Source organism: Nelusetta ayraudi, unplaced genomic scaffold (assembly GCF_046127955.1).
Source record: "Nelusetta ayraudi isolate G7.1 ecotype Tasmania unplaced genomic scaffold, CSIRO-AGI_Nayr_v1 ptg000076l, whole genome shotgun sequence".
Taxonomy (NCBI): Eukaryota; Metazoa; Chordata; class Actinopteri; order Tetraodontiformes; family Monacanthidae; genus Nelusetta; species Nelusetta ayraudi.
Genome location: NW_027466126.1, coordinates 386,295 through 399,403, shown reverse-complemented (window position 1 = coordinate 399,403; position 13,109 = coordinate 386,295). Strand labels below are relative to the sequence as shown.

Below are 13,109 nucleotides of genomic sequence, written 5' to 3'. Positions count from 1 at the left end.
TAGCAGCCACTTTTTGTCTTACGATTTGAACATTAGCACCAATAACATGATGCAAGATATTTGGGGAAAATAAAGTGAATATAATTATTTAACGCTTACTATAAAAACGGTAATAGAAAGCGAACACTACGACGTCCCACGTCTGCAAAGCGGAAGTAGTCATAAGCAAACCGGATATGACGCAAGTGTTAAATGGCAGCCTGCTCTGTGGCCATGCTTGCTAGCGAGACATCACTTAATTGTCAATAATTTTTCATCGCTTTAAGAACAAAACTACTTTTTAATCATGTCCGGAAGACAAAACAATAAATTACCCAACAATTTGCCGCAGCTGCAGAATCTCATTAAAAGGGACCCGCAGTCCTACGGAGAAGAGGTAAGTGTTGTCGGCTAACTTTGCTATCGTGTTGAGCCACAACAACACTTGTCTGCTTTGACTGTTTATCTACGTCGCTCGCTTTTCTCCAGTTTCTGCAGCAGTACAGACACTACCAGTCCAATGTTCAGATATTCAAGCTGCAGCCCGACAAACCCAACAAGGAGCTGGCAGAGCTCGTCATGTTCCTCTCTCAGGTATCGAATGAACACATAAACATCTATCAATGTACTTTACTGTACCGTATGACTGTACTTCTCATCGGGAGCACAGTTAAATCTCTCTTTCTTTCGTCCAGGTTGCCCATTGCTACCTGCAGCACCTGTCCACCTTTCCACAGGAGTTGTCTGAGTTGTTATTGAGTTATCACACCATCTTAGAACCAGATCTTAGAATGGTGAGAAGACTGTCTTTTCACCTCAACATTAACTGTAACACTTAACGGTTTTTATTGGGTGTCTGCAATATTTTAGTGAATTTGAACTCTCTGCCTGTGTCAGACCTTCTGCAAAGCTCTGATTCTTCTGAGGAACAAAGATCTGGTCGACCCCAGCGGCCTCCTCGAACTCTTCTTTGAGCTGCTGCGATGTCATGACAAACTGCTAAGAAAGGTCTGTGATGGCATTTATTTAATTTATAATTTGCTATTATAGTGTATTAGTATTGCATGCACACATAGTTATGGTGATAGAGCCAGTCATCTTTTTTTTTTTTGTGAAGCTTTTCATCCCAATTAACTAATCAGGCTTTTGCTTCTTTGCCACTTCTCTCTCTGCAGACTCTGTACACACACATCGTGACTGACATTAAAAACATCAATGCCAAGCACAAAAACAACAAGATTAACACAGTAAGTACAGTCGTCTGTTTCTGACGGTGTGTTACCATTGTAGTGTGGAACTTACTGTTGTGCCTTTTTCAGACGTTGCAGAACTTCATGTACACCATGCTGAGGGACAGCAACCCCATAGCAGCAAAGATCTCTCTAGATGTGATGACGGAGCTTTACAAGAGGAACATTTGGTGAGTTTTAATACGTACTCACTGAATTCCCCCAGCAGCACCGTCCTCTGTTCTACTCTTACTTGTGTGTTTGTGTCACAGGAATGATGCCAAAACAGTTAATGTCATCACAACAGCCTGCTTTTCCAAGGTGACAAAGGTAAGGGTTTTATTTTAATTGTTGTTATTATTATTCTTTAGTATCCATGTCCATTCTCACTTGCCTCTCTTCCTGTTCAGATCCTTGTTGCTGGTATGAAATTTTTTCTGGGTAAAGATGAGGATGAGAAAAATGACAGCGACTCAGACTCTGAGGTTCGTACCAAAGGCACAAAGTTAAAACAGTCCGGTCTAAGTCTGGTGATGGCCTCTTCGTTAAGCATCAGTCTCCTTTTTCAGGCTGAGGGTCCGACAGTCCGTGATTTAAAGGTGAGATTCTCCACTGGCAAGAAGACCTCCAAAAACAAGAAGAAGCTCGAGAAGGCAATGAAAGTCCTCAAGGTAAACGATTCGTAACCACATCAGTGATGTGACTCGTGTTCTTGCATTGTTTTTGTCCCCTTTTAAAAATACGGATTTAACTGTTTGTACAGAAACACAAGAAAAAGAGAAAAGCAGATGTGTTCAACTTCTCTGCCATTCACCTCATCCATGATCCTCAAGGTATCCTCACCTTCTGCATTCAGCTCACCTGTCAGCAGCAACATTAGCATAGAAAAAGAGGTTCCAATTCATTCATGACCAACAGAACTCTGACTGTGACATCTGTACGTGTTTAGATTTTTCGGAGAAACTCCTGAAGCAGCTGGAAGACTCTAAAGAGCGCTTTGAGGTGAAGATCATGATGATGGAGCTTATATCCAGGCTGGTTGGAATTCATGAGGTCAGACTCCTTATAGATTAGTCTCATCCAGAAGGGAAGCATGGCTTCTTAATCTCCTCTGCTTTTTTAAAGACTGCTTGTTTTACTTTATTATCACCTTTGTCCTCTCCAGCTCTTCCTCTTCAATTTTTACCCCTTCATCCAGAGGTTCCTTCAGCCCCATCAGAGAGGTGAATAGTCCCTGACAGACAAGTACATTAAAGTTTTTGCTCTCTAAAGATGAATGACTAACAAAATGTTTCCCTTCTAGAGGTGACAAAAATTCTTCTGTGTGCGGCCCAGGCTGCCCACCAGCTCGTCCCGCCAGAGGTGCGTGAAAATCTTCAGTTGTGGATGAAAAAACTGATAACAAGAAAAAAAAAAAAAATGGAATACCTCGCTAAACATTTGTATTCTTTCTCATAGATCATCGAACCTGTCATCATGACCATTGCCAACAACTTTGTGACAGACAGGAACTCTGGAGAGGTCATGACTGTCGGGTAAGAAGATAAGATAAATACATTTATAGATCCCGAAGATTAATCGCATTGTGTTAATGTTGCATTCTGTTTGTTCGTTTTTTTTAAGTATTAACGCCATCAAGGAAGTGGCGGGTCGCTGCCCGCTGTCTCTCACCGAAGACTTGCTGCAGGATTTGGCCCAGTACAAGACCCACAAAGACAAGAGTGAGCGACTGCCTTTGGTTGTGCAGTAACCTTCTAATGCTCTCATTTCTGACCCTTCAAACTAATTTGCTTTGACTGGATTTACCCACAGACGTGATGATGTCTGCAAGAGGACTCATTCAGCTCTTCAGAAATCTTAATCCGCAGATGTTGCACAAGAAGGACAGGGTGAGACAGAAATGGAACGGTGGCTTTATTTGAAAAGGAAAATGCACATGAACACAGAATTGAGAGCAGTAAAATGTAAGAAACTGCAAACTCTTTACTTTATTTCCATCCAGGGGAGACCAACTGAGGCATCAGCAGAGGCAAAAATCAAAGAGTACGGAGAGCTGGAGGCTAAAGACTATATCCCCGGAGCTGAGGTCCTGGAGGAGGAGGCGAACAAAGAGGAAGGGGAGGATGAAGGTAAGCAGCTGTTGGCTCAAAACGTCCAAATTTCAGTGCAGTGGCGGCAAAATGCAGGTTTACATGGACCAATATTCTTCATATTCTACTCCAGATGGCTGGGAGAGCGCCAGTATGAGTGATGACGATGAAGATGGAGAGTGGGTGGATGTCCACCACTCGTCCGATGAAGACACAGGGGAAATTGTGAGTGGCAGTGACTCAGGTGTCCCGTCATGCTATACGTCTGACGGAATCACATCGCATTTACGTTTTGACCCTTTGGTGTTTTGTCGTCGCCCGGGCCAGGCGGAGAAGCTGCAGAGTATTCCCGAGGAGGAGAGAAAAGCCAAAGCGGCGGCGATCAGCAGCAGCAGGCTCCTGACGCAGGACGACTTCAAGAAGATCCGACTGGCACAGATGGCCAAGGAGGTCAACGCAGTACCGGGCAAAGGCCAGAAGAGGAAGGTCGTGGACCTCGACGACGAGGATGACAACAGGTTAGAAAACTACATGAACCATCAGTGATGAATGTCTTATTATTATTTAATATTTTACAACTTGCCGTCTGTTTTGATTAAAAAGCTGCACAGTCCAGATTCTCGATTCCTTTTAATAAAAGTGGAATTATTTGTTATTGATTTATACGATGTTTGCTAGAACTTGCTGTATTTATGTTTTCTGGGTGTTTTCTATTCCTAAAACTTTTAGAGGGGAGGTGTTGACTCTGAGAAACATTGAGAAACTGCACAAAAAACCGAAAGCAGACAAGGAGACACGATTGGCAACAGCAATGGTAAGACACTGCAGAAGGATCATCTGAGAAGTATTGAGTTAAGGAAGGAGTTTTGGCTACAGGGTTGCAATCTGTTTTGTATGCCCTTACCCTGATGTCCTTATGTGTTTTACTCTTGTAGGCGGGACGCACAGACAGAAAGGAATTTGTCAAAAAGCGCACAAAGCTGAACCCATATGCCAGCACCAGCAACAAGGAGAAGAAGAGGACCAAGAACTTCATGATGATGAGACAGAGTCAGAACGTCAGAACTAAAGGCAAACGCTCCTTCAGAGAGAAACAGGCAAGTCACAGTTGTCAGCGCAAATAGATTTCTAAGTCATCTAAAATAAAATAAATCTTTTGGTTTATACTAAAAATACCTTTGTATTTTTCTCCAGCTCGCCCTACGTGATGCGCTCCTGAAGAAGAAGAAGCAGCACAAATAAGACATAATGAGGCATGATGGACATACTTTACATGTTACACGTCTCATTTTACAGTAAATCTTGTTAAAATCCAATTATGTATTATTTTCATCGATTGAACTGCATGCAGTTTCTGTGACCAGTAATAAAACCTGCTTTGGTAACTGATGATTCTGCAACAAGGCTTACTGATTTCACTTTGTTCTGCCCTTAATCTCTTCCATAAACTGACCCCTCGAAAAACACATGAACAAATAGAAAATGATGTTGTAATTTTTTTTGTAATATTCATTTTTAACATTCCGGACGTTTAACAACCAATAAAAAGCCTGTTTTGAGATTTTTGTTTACACTGACCATCAGTTAATACATTTGTCCAGCAGTTCTGGTGTTAAGTGGAGTACAAATCTGCAGACCCTGCACGGCTATACAGTGAACAGAGCTCTTTAAACAAGATTTAACAGACCAATATAGTCATATATAATACTGACTCTGCGCATTGCTCTGCAGTTTAGTGCCTTACCTAACAACTTTAAATAACACGGCTACATGTCAGTGTTATTTAAAAGGACTTTGAGATACAGCAGATACAGGATTAAATATTTAAAAAAAAAAAAAAAAAAAAAAAAAAACAGCTTCCAATTACAATTCTACGTATCTTTTTATACATTTGGGTTTTCCTCCATTGTCAAGGGTAAAACGTCGACATTTTGGGCCATTCACAGCCTCCAGAAAAGGGTAGACTTCATCCACTTATTTATTTATTTTAATACGTCGTTATTGAATTGACCCTATAAAACTACAATACCCATCAAGCATCTGTTCAGAACTCACAACAAACGTGCCGAATCTAAACACCGTTCCGCTAAATGAAGTCGGCATTTTAATTCTCGCTGTGACATGAGGTACGTACCTTCAACACCTCTGACAAGACGCAACCGTAGCCTAATATTGCATAGCTGTTAGAACTATTTTACGTTTCGTACGTGTGCCCTTAATGCTCGTCAAGTCTGCCCGGTTGACAACATAACAGTGCCGATGCTAGTCTTCCCTTGCTAATTGCTGCTAGCGAACATGCTAACAGCAGGAGTCTACGTTAATCCTCTTACTAATTGTCAGGCGAGTTAGTCCCAATGTGACTCGGTGTCATATTTGCATTAGGTTCTGAAGGGGTAAGCCAGGACCTAAGCAGGTTTTTTTTTTATTTTAATTTTAATTTTTAACACGACGACGACATGTGCCAACATAAAATACAGACCTGTCGGGTAATAATAATCTTTGCATCTCGAACTGTTGACGTCCGGTTGCGTTTCCTCTTCTTTTATTAGACGCTGTACTTTGAATTAACTCGTCGTGACATATCAAACACAGTTTTAAAAAGATATTTGCCTTAAATCTGCCTAAATTAATATGCTAGTGATGTGTTCTTTCCTGTGTGTGTAATAATGCCTGCAATCATATACACTGCAGTTAATCTGTTTCTATGAATGTAAACTAGTTGCTTTCCTATTTGCGATCCAATTTGCCTTTACTGTGTGCATTTTGGTGTGCATTGGCAACAGTATGTAAGCTGGCAGCACAGCCTCGAGTATCCTTGACTGTCACCCCCTTACACAAGCTGTCGAGAGTGATCTTATCTTTGGAAAAGTGCTGAGCAAAAACTCAAGGCATGCAGTTTACATGATGTCGGCTCATTAGTCAGGTAATTACAGGTCACTCGCACAAATGGTGAAAGGACAGTGCTTGGCTGGAAAGTGCAGTTGCTGGTTGTTCCCAGACAATGGAATAGTGTGACAGCAGTACAGAATGTTTTGATGTGCCCGTGCCAGTCCTCTGTTCCTTTTGTGCTTAATGTTTTATGCTGATTGCACAGTGGGAATCTCCCTTTTTTGTGTGTCGAACAGATGGCGCATACCCCCCCTCCTCCCTCCCGTCACTTTCCATTCGGCAGAGTCGGGATATGCAGTCGATATCTCCCACCAGTTTGAATTATTGACCATTTCTCTCATAAAAAATACAGCATGAAGACAGCATCGTCTTAGGGCAGCGATGGCTTCTGAGTAGTTTTTTTTTTCTTTCTTTGAATCAAGGGGAGCGTGCAGGAGGGTAGTTGATGCTGCACAGAGCAGCAGCACTGCAGCAGGGCTTTTGATCACTGGCGTGTAGGACGGCGCTTGATGTTTCTGCTCTCGGAGCCGAGAGGACTGATGATGAGGGGGCGACACACTGGAGTCTTTTCAGCGCCGCTCAGCGAGGCTGTGCTTTAAAGAGCATCATCGTCCTCCATCCTCATCATCTGTGAGGTGTGGGTGGAGCGTCGCCCCCGAGGCTGCGTGCGCTCAGTTTCACTTCCACATTGCTCCTGTAGAGAGTTTTCGTCAGATTCGGCGATAGGTAGGGATTTTCATTGCTCCTTTTTGTGTCGTGTCTGTGTGGCGTGTCTTGCTGGTGCAAAAGGAATCGGCCCCGTTCGTCTCGTTTGTCTATGTTTGTCCCCGGCCGCTGTCTGAGTTGAGGGGAAGTGACAGGGCTGGATAAACTGGCTCAGCTGCCCTTCCAACCCCAACATCCCACCATTTTCTCTTTTTGCTTCCACCGCTGAAGCCTGTCAAAAGTTCAGGTTTCAGTTCTCGAATCCCGGTTATTTTTGCTCGCAATCTTATTCTCCTTTTTGAAACGCCGGCTCGATTCTTCAAATGAACAGCAGAGCAATCAGATAAACACCAAGTGGGCTGCAAGTGATCGTCAACACCTGCCAGTGCTGAGGCCCGTTATGCAGGACATGATTAAAATTGTAACGCATGTTTTGAAAGTATTACAGTCTATCCTCTCGCCATCTCCCTTGCAGGTGTTGTTTGCTGTAGCTCGCTATGGCACCAGGGGACATGGTGCCAGACCATGCCAAGCCGCTGAAGTCCAAGGAGAAGCGACCTGGAAACAGGGCGCTGAAGACCGAGTGTGAGCCCGACGGCTCCTTTGTGTTTGAGGCTCACGAGGCCTGGAAAGAATTCCATAACTCCCTCAGACACTTCTATGAGGTGGGAGAGCTGTGCGACGTCACACTGAAGGTGGGTCAGTCCGTCCTGCAGGGTCGTGTGCAGAGATTTTTTTTTTTTTAGAAGATGTTGTCCCACTTTTTTCTCTTTGACATACAGACAAAAGTCCCACAGATGGAGAAATGTTCTAGTTTCATTATAAAAATGTTGTTTTCTTTTTTTGATTTGGCGTTTTTCTGCTTTTGCAGGTTGGCAGCAGGCTGATACCATGTCACAAGTTGGTGCTGGCCTGTGTCATCCCATACTTCAGGTATGGTCTGTTTCTGTTTTTGAATATCTATAAAAACACTCAGCAAACATAAGATGTATGACCAAATGATGTACCAGATGTCTGTTTTTGAATGTCTGACCTCAAATGTCAATAAAAAATAAATATTAAAAAAAACCAAAACAGTTTAGGTTTGACACCTGCAATTGATTTATAAACATTAAGCAGTAAATTACTCTGTGCAGGTTGCATGATGTGTCTTTGTTGCCCCTCCCTCTCCTCAGGGCGATGTTCCTGTCCGAGATGTCCGAGGCCAAGCAGGAGCTGATAGAGATCAAGGACTTTGACGGTGACGCCATCCAGGACCTGGTGCATTTCGCCTACTCCTCCAAACTCACGCTGACGGTGGACAATGTCCAGCCGCTGCTCTACGCCGCCTGCATTCTTCAGGTAAACCAGCACAAGGGGCCGGAAAAGGGGCCGACCGCGCTGGGAGGCCGTCACCCGCGTGACGTCGCTCCGTCTCTGTTGCCAGGTGGAGCTGGTGGCGAGAGCCTGCTGCGAGTACATGAAGGCCCACTTCCACCCCACCAACTGCCTGGCGGTGCGCACCTTCGCCGAGAGCCACAACCGCGTGGACCTGATGGACATGGCCGACCGCTACGCCTGCGAGCACTTCACCGAGGTGGTGGACTGCGAGGACTTCACGTGCGTGTCGCCGCAGCACCTGCGCACGCTGCTCTCCTCCGGCGAGCTCAACATCCACTCGGAGACGCAGGTGTACAACGCGGCCATCAAGTGGCTGAAAGCCAACCCGCAGCACCACGACGACTGGCTGGACCAGATCATGTCGCAAGTCAGTCGAAAAATCGTAAAAAAAAAACTTTTGAGTTGACCCTGCGCGTGCGTTCATTTCTGTTTGCATCTTTACGTCATCGCTTTGGTAACGTGCGTGCGTGCGTGCGTTCGCCTGCGTCCCCGACAGGTTCGCCTCCCGCTGCTGCCCGTTGACTTCCTGACGGGAGCCGTGGCCAAGGAGGAGATGATCAGAGGGAGCCTGAGTTGTCGCGACCTGATGGACGAAGCTCGGAACTACCACCTGCACCTCAGCAACAAGCTGGACTTTGAGTACTCGGCTCGCACAATACCGCGCAAACACACTGCAGGTTGTGCTTTTTAAAAAATAAAAAAATAAAAAAATAAAATAGAGTTCTCTTCTAATTTGACAGCAGAATGCTAATGTGCCATTTTTGTCGAACGGCTCCCGCAGGCGTTTTGTTCTGCGTGGGCGGTCGGGGGGGCTCCGGCGACCCATTCCGCAGCATCGAGTGCTACTCCATCGCCAAGAACAGCTGGTTCTTTGGTCCCGAGATGAACAGCAGACGGCGCCATGTGGGCGTCATATCTGTTGGAGGTGAGGCAGTATAATATGCTAATATAGAGGTGGTTGAGAAGGGGCGTGAGTGGGCAGAAAAGCCAGAAAAAGAAACCCTGAAATTATTCAGGAATTCATTTCTTTTTTTTTTTTTTTTTTTTTTACAAAGCTGACGTTGATTCTGTTGACGTCAATATCGTTAGTTATGGTCCCACAGTCTCCGAGCAGGTCACATGATTATTATTCTGCCGATGTTGTTTTTCTTCAGGAAAGGTCTATGCAGTCGGAGGCCACGACGGTAACGAACACTTGGGCAACATGGAGATGTTTGACCCTTTCACCAACAAGTGGATGATGATGGCCTCAATGAACACCAAGAGGTGCACACACATGAACACACGCACACACACCCACCATTCTCCTGTGCATATATCATGTCAATTAACTTTATACACCAGAAACATAACAAATAAATGAACATTTCGTTGGAAAAAATTGGACCAATCAAAGTCGATCTATTTTCACTGCATTGTCATTTGCATTCTGTGTGACAATACTCATGCCATGTCAATAGTTCGTGTGTGTGTGTGTGTGTGTGTGTGTGTGTGTGTGTGTGTGTGTGTGTGTGTGTGTGTGTGTGTGTGTGTGTGTGTGTGTGTGTGTGTGTGTGTGTGTGTGTGTGTGTGTGTGTGTGTGTGTGTGTGTGTGTGTTTCCCCAGGAGGGGAATCGCCTTGGCGGCTCTCGGCGGCCCCATCTATGCCATCGGCGGCCTGGATGACAACTCCTGCTTCAACGACGTGGAGCGCTACGACATCGAGAGCGACTGCTGGAGCGCCGTGGCGCCCATGAACACTCCCAGGGGAGGGGTGGGGTCCGTGGCCCTCGGGGTGAGACTAGGGCCGCTCGTCTCTGTCGCAGCGTAGTTCGTGTAGAGTTTGCGAGTGTGACGCCTCCCCCGGCTCCCCTCTTCCAGAGCTTTGTGTACGCGGTCGGAGGCAACGACGGGGTGGCGTCGCTTTCCAGCGTGGAGCGGTTCAATCCGCATCTGAACAAGTGGACGGAGGTCAGCGAGATGGGCCAGCGCCGGGCCGGCAACGGAGTCAGCAAGCTCAACGGCTGCCTCTACGTCGTGGGTGGGTTGCGTTCCGGCGGGATTAGCGATCCTTTTTTTTTTTTTTTCTGGTTTATTAAATTTTTCCCCCGCGCAGGCGGCTTCGACGACAACTCGCCGCTGAGCTCCGTGGAGCGCTTCGACCCGCGCATGCACCGCTGGGAGTACGTGTCGGAGCTGACCACGCCGCGGGGGGGCGTCGGGGTGGCCACCGTCATGGGGAGAGTGTTCGCAGTCGGGGGCCACAACGGCAACATCTACCTGAACACGGTGGAGGCCTTCGAGCCTCGCATGAACAGGTGAGGATGATGTAACCTAGCAGTTAGCAGCAGCAATAGCTACATTTCATCAAGTGCACATGAATCAAAAATGTTGCAAAATGACCAAATCTGGTTAAAACCCTAACCTGCCACATGCAACATTTCCCCAGATACTCTGGCTTTTATTTTTTATGTCCATCATTTTAAAAAAGCCCATATTAAGTACAGCCCTCACTTCCTGCTTCCATTGCATCTATAAGGAAGCTGATGGGATTCGATTGACAGGTTTTTAATCCCTAAAACATGTAGACTTTTCCTCCAAACTTTTTTTTTTTAACCTTTCATTTTTGCAAGTTTTCTCATTAACAAGCAAACAAAACAAGTATCATTAAGCATCGAATTGAATACAATTGTAGCATTTATATAATCCAAACAAAATCCCTCAATCCCCAATATTGTAACTATTTTTGCGTAACAAGTAATAGTTACACAACTGAAATCATTGAACCAGTTTTATTTTGAAAACACAAAATAAAAGAACAAGCAATTCCTCTCAGATTTTTTTTGGGGGGGGGGGGTTTTCAACACGGAATGCTGTTTTCCGTTTGGAGTTCAGGTAAACATGGGAGTTCAGACTGTTGGGTGCATGTTGCCGTTTTCTTTCCCTCCTGACCTTTGCCGTCTGTGACGTCCAGGTGGGAGCTGGTGGGCTCGGTGTCTCACTGCCGCGCCGGCGCCGGGGTGGCCGTCTGCTCGTCTCACGTCAGCCAGATCAGGGACGTCGGCCAGGGTTCCAGCAACGTGGCCAACTGCATGTGACCGCTTCCCAGGTGACCCCGAGCCGAACGGCGGCACGCCTTCCCGTGCCGGTCCGCGGCACAAGCACACGACACGAGAGCCGAATCTGAACATGTGGGGGATCTGTGTTCAGTTTGCACACAGTGCTGGGACAGCTGACAAATTAGAGGTCGTCTCCCAACACAATCGAGGTTATGCTTCTATTTTTTGTCTTGGATTTTTTTTTCTTTTTCTTTTTCGCAATCAGTGATGTCCTGTTTTGTACTGTACTTTCTCTTGTTTTACCACTTTGCTGTAGTTTGGACTCTGGAGTCTCTTTAAGGGAAAAAGTTTGCAGAGCCTTTGTTTACTTCTGAGGTGACTGTGCTGGACATGAAGAAAAGGTTTATATACTTAAAAAGACATTTCAGTGTTCTTTCAAGGCTGTGCGGGCGTCATCCAGATTTCACCAGTCAATCTGAGACAACATGTCGGACGCGTTTGACCTGACGGCGCAGCCGTGTGCGAGTGTGCGCGTGTGTGAGTGAAAAAGTTTACAGATCAGCGTTTCCAGCAGGATCATTTTGCAGCAGCTTTAGCGAGTGTGGTTTTCCGCCTCTGGTTTGTCTTTGAACAATCATTTCTGGGTGATCGATATAGCAAAGCACAAAAGATTCAAATGATAATAATGACATCCTGCTGCAGCAAAGTGTGGAGGCCAGTCGGCCGAGTCCCGCTTGGCCTCCTTCACATTGTTGACCGCAGACACGATGGATCTGATCCAAGCAATACGAGGCAGCAGCTCGAGTCCCCTCAGCTCTGATCATTTCACACCCACAGGGGGGGCAGAGCTACTCAGCCATGGTGTGTGTGTGTGTGTGTGTGTGTGTGTGTGTGTGTGTGTGTGTGTGTGTGTGTGTGTGTGTGTGTGTGTGTGTGTGTGTGTGTGTGTGTGTGACGAAAGCTGTACTGTCACAGGGGTTTTCAGAGCAGATGTTCGGCCCTCTTGCGAATTTTTTGGATATTTTAATATATTTTGTACAAGATAAATGTATTTACTACACAATCTAATCCATTGCTGTGCACTATTTTACTAGAGTAGATGGCAGGTCTGAATATATTTTTGTCCTAAATGGAGAATTTCTTGTTATTGATGTTCTGAAGATGTTTATTTAACTTTTACATCTATTTTTGCTGTGTCATACGGGGGGGGGGGTGGGGGAAACGGAAAGGATTTAAAAAAAATAATAATAATAAGTTTACCGGAAACAGACTGACTGCTGGTCTTTCATATTAATGCGTAATGCGAGTCTTCAGTAAACTTCACTGTACTTTTCCTTCTCCTGACTGATTCCGTTTTTTTGTGCTTTTTTTTTTTTTTTTTTTAATGTTCTTCATATATATTCGTACAATAAAGTCACGTGTCAAGTTAGATTGCGTGTTTTTTTTCTTTTCATTTCCGTGTCAATTCCTGCCTGTTACAGAATTGTCGTATTCCCATTTTCAGGTCCTGATTTGTCACTGTGACTCCAGGTGGAGCATCGCCGAAGGTCCCTGCGTCCTTCATTTCCTGCTAAAAACTGCTGCTATAATAAGCCAACACCTGTTGGCCCAAGTGTCCCCACTAAGCCGTCAGGTATCAGTTTATGAAGCCCGCGTTATTTGTCATTAATACGTTGACACTCGGACTCGTCGGTTAAGCAACAAGCCAGACTTTGATTTCTAATTTGGTGTTTATTGTTTCGTTGTGGCCATTAAACTGAGTTAAAGAGTAACGGTGCAGGCAGATGTTTGGTATTTAT

General features: G+C 45.3%; 2 protein-coding genes across 3 annotated transcripts; both read left to right on the top strand.

Annotated features, from left to right (window-relative positions):
* Window positions 1-178: 178 nt before the first annotated feature.
* sdad1 (SDA1 domain containing 1) lies at window positions 179-4,687 on the top strand. Its single transcript, XM_076043689.1, has 22 exons — window positions 179-376; window positions 469-573; window positions 675-773; window positions 877-987; window positions 1,155-1,226; window positions 1,299-1,399; window positions 1,481-1,538; window positions 1,619-1,693; window positions 1,778-1,879; window positions 1,972-2,041; window positions 2,158-2,261; window positions 2,374-2,431; window positions 2,512-2,570; window positions 2,667-2,743; window positions 2,832-2,929; window positions 3,021-3,097; window positions 3,211-3,337; window positions 3,432-3,523; window positions 3,626-3,816; window positions 4,028-4,112; window positions 4,234-4,395; window positions 4,493-4,687. The coding sequence occupies exons 1-22, from the start codon at window positions 287-289 to the stop codon at window positions 4,538-4,540; spliced, it is 2,061 nt and encodes a 686-aa protein (XP_075899804.1). The 5' UTR covers window positions 179-286; the 3' UTR covers window positions 4,541-4,687.
* A 601-nt stretch (window positions 4,688-5,288) lies between these two features.
* Window positions 5,289-12,936, top strand: klhl8 (kelch-like family member 8). Of its 2 annotated transcripts, XM_076043813.1 has the most exons (13): window positions 5,289-5,424; window positions 7,368-7,587; window positions 7,764-7,825; window positions 8,068-8,233; window positions 8,319-8,639; window positions 8,769-8,949; window positions 9,054-9,197; window positions 9,427-9,538; window positions 9,878-10,046; window positions 10,133-10,292; window positions 10,368-10,569; window positions 11,226-11,360; window positions 12,815-12,936. In XM_076043813.1, exons 2-12 carry the CDS (start codon window positions 7,390-7,392, stop codon window positions 11,347-11,349), a joined length of 1,839 nt encoding a protein of 612 aa, XP_075899928.1. In that variant the 5' UTR covers window positions 5,289-5,424; window positions 7,368-7,389; the 3' UTR covers window positions 11,350-11,360; window positions 12,815-12,936. The 2 variants fall into 2 exon arrangements, with proteins under 2 accessions (XP_075899928.1, XP_075899927.1); XM_076043812.1 differs by lacking the exon at window positions 12,815-12,936 and having other exon boundaries at window positions 11,226-11,825.
* The last annotated feature ends 173 nt before the right edge of the window (window positions 12,937-13,109 follow it).

Bases quoted from the DNA above. Each gene is read 5' to 3' on its own strand.
- sdad1 (XM_076043689.1), top strand. From the start codon at position 287: ATGTCCGGAAGACAAAACAATAAATTACCCAACAATTTGCCGCAGCTG. The intron at 1,400-1,480 runs GTGAGTTTTAAT...TTTGTGTCACAG, and splicing joins CTTTACAAGAGGAACATTTG to GAATGATGCCAAAACAGTTA. The intron at 4,396-4,492 runs GCAAGTCACAGT...ATTTTTCTCCAG, and splicing joins GCTCCTTCAGAGAGAAACAG to CTCGCCCTACGTGATGCGCT.
- klhl8 (XM_076043813.1), top strand. From the start codon at position 7,390: ATGGCACCAGGGGACATGGTGCCAGACCATGCCAAGCCGCTGAAGTCC. The intron at 7,826-8,067 runs GTATGGTCTGTT...CCCTCTCCTCAG, and splicing joins TGTGTCATCCCATACTTCAG to GGCGATGTTCCTGTCCGAGA. The intron at 9,198-9,426 runs GTGAGGCAGTAT...GTTTTTCTTCAG, and splicing joins GGGCGTCATATCTGTTGGAG to GAAAGGTCTATGCAGTCGGA.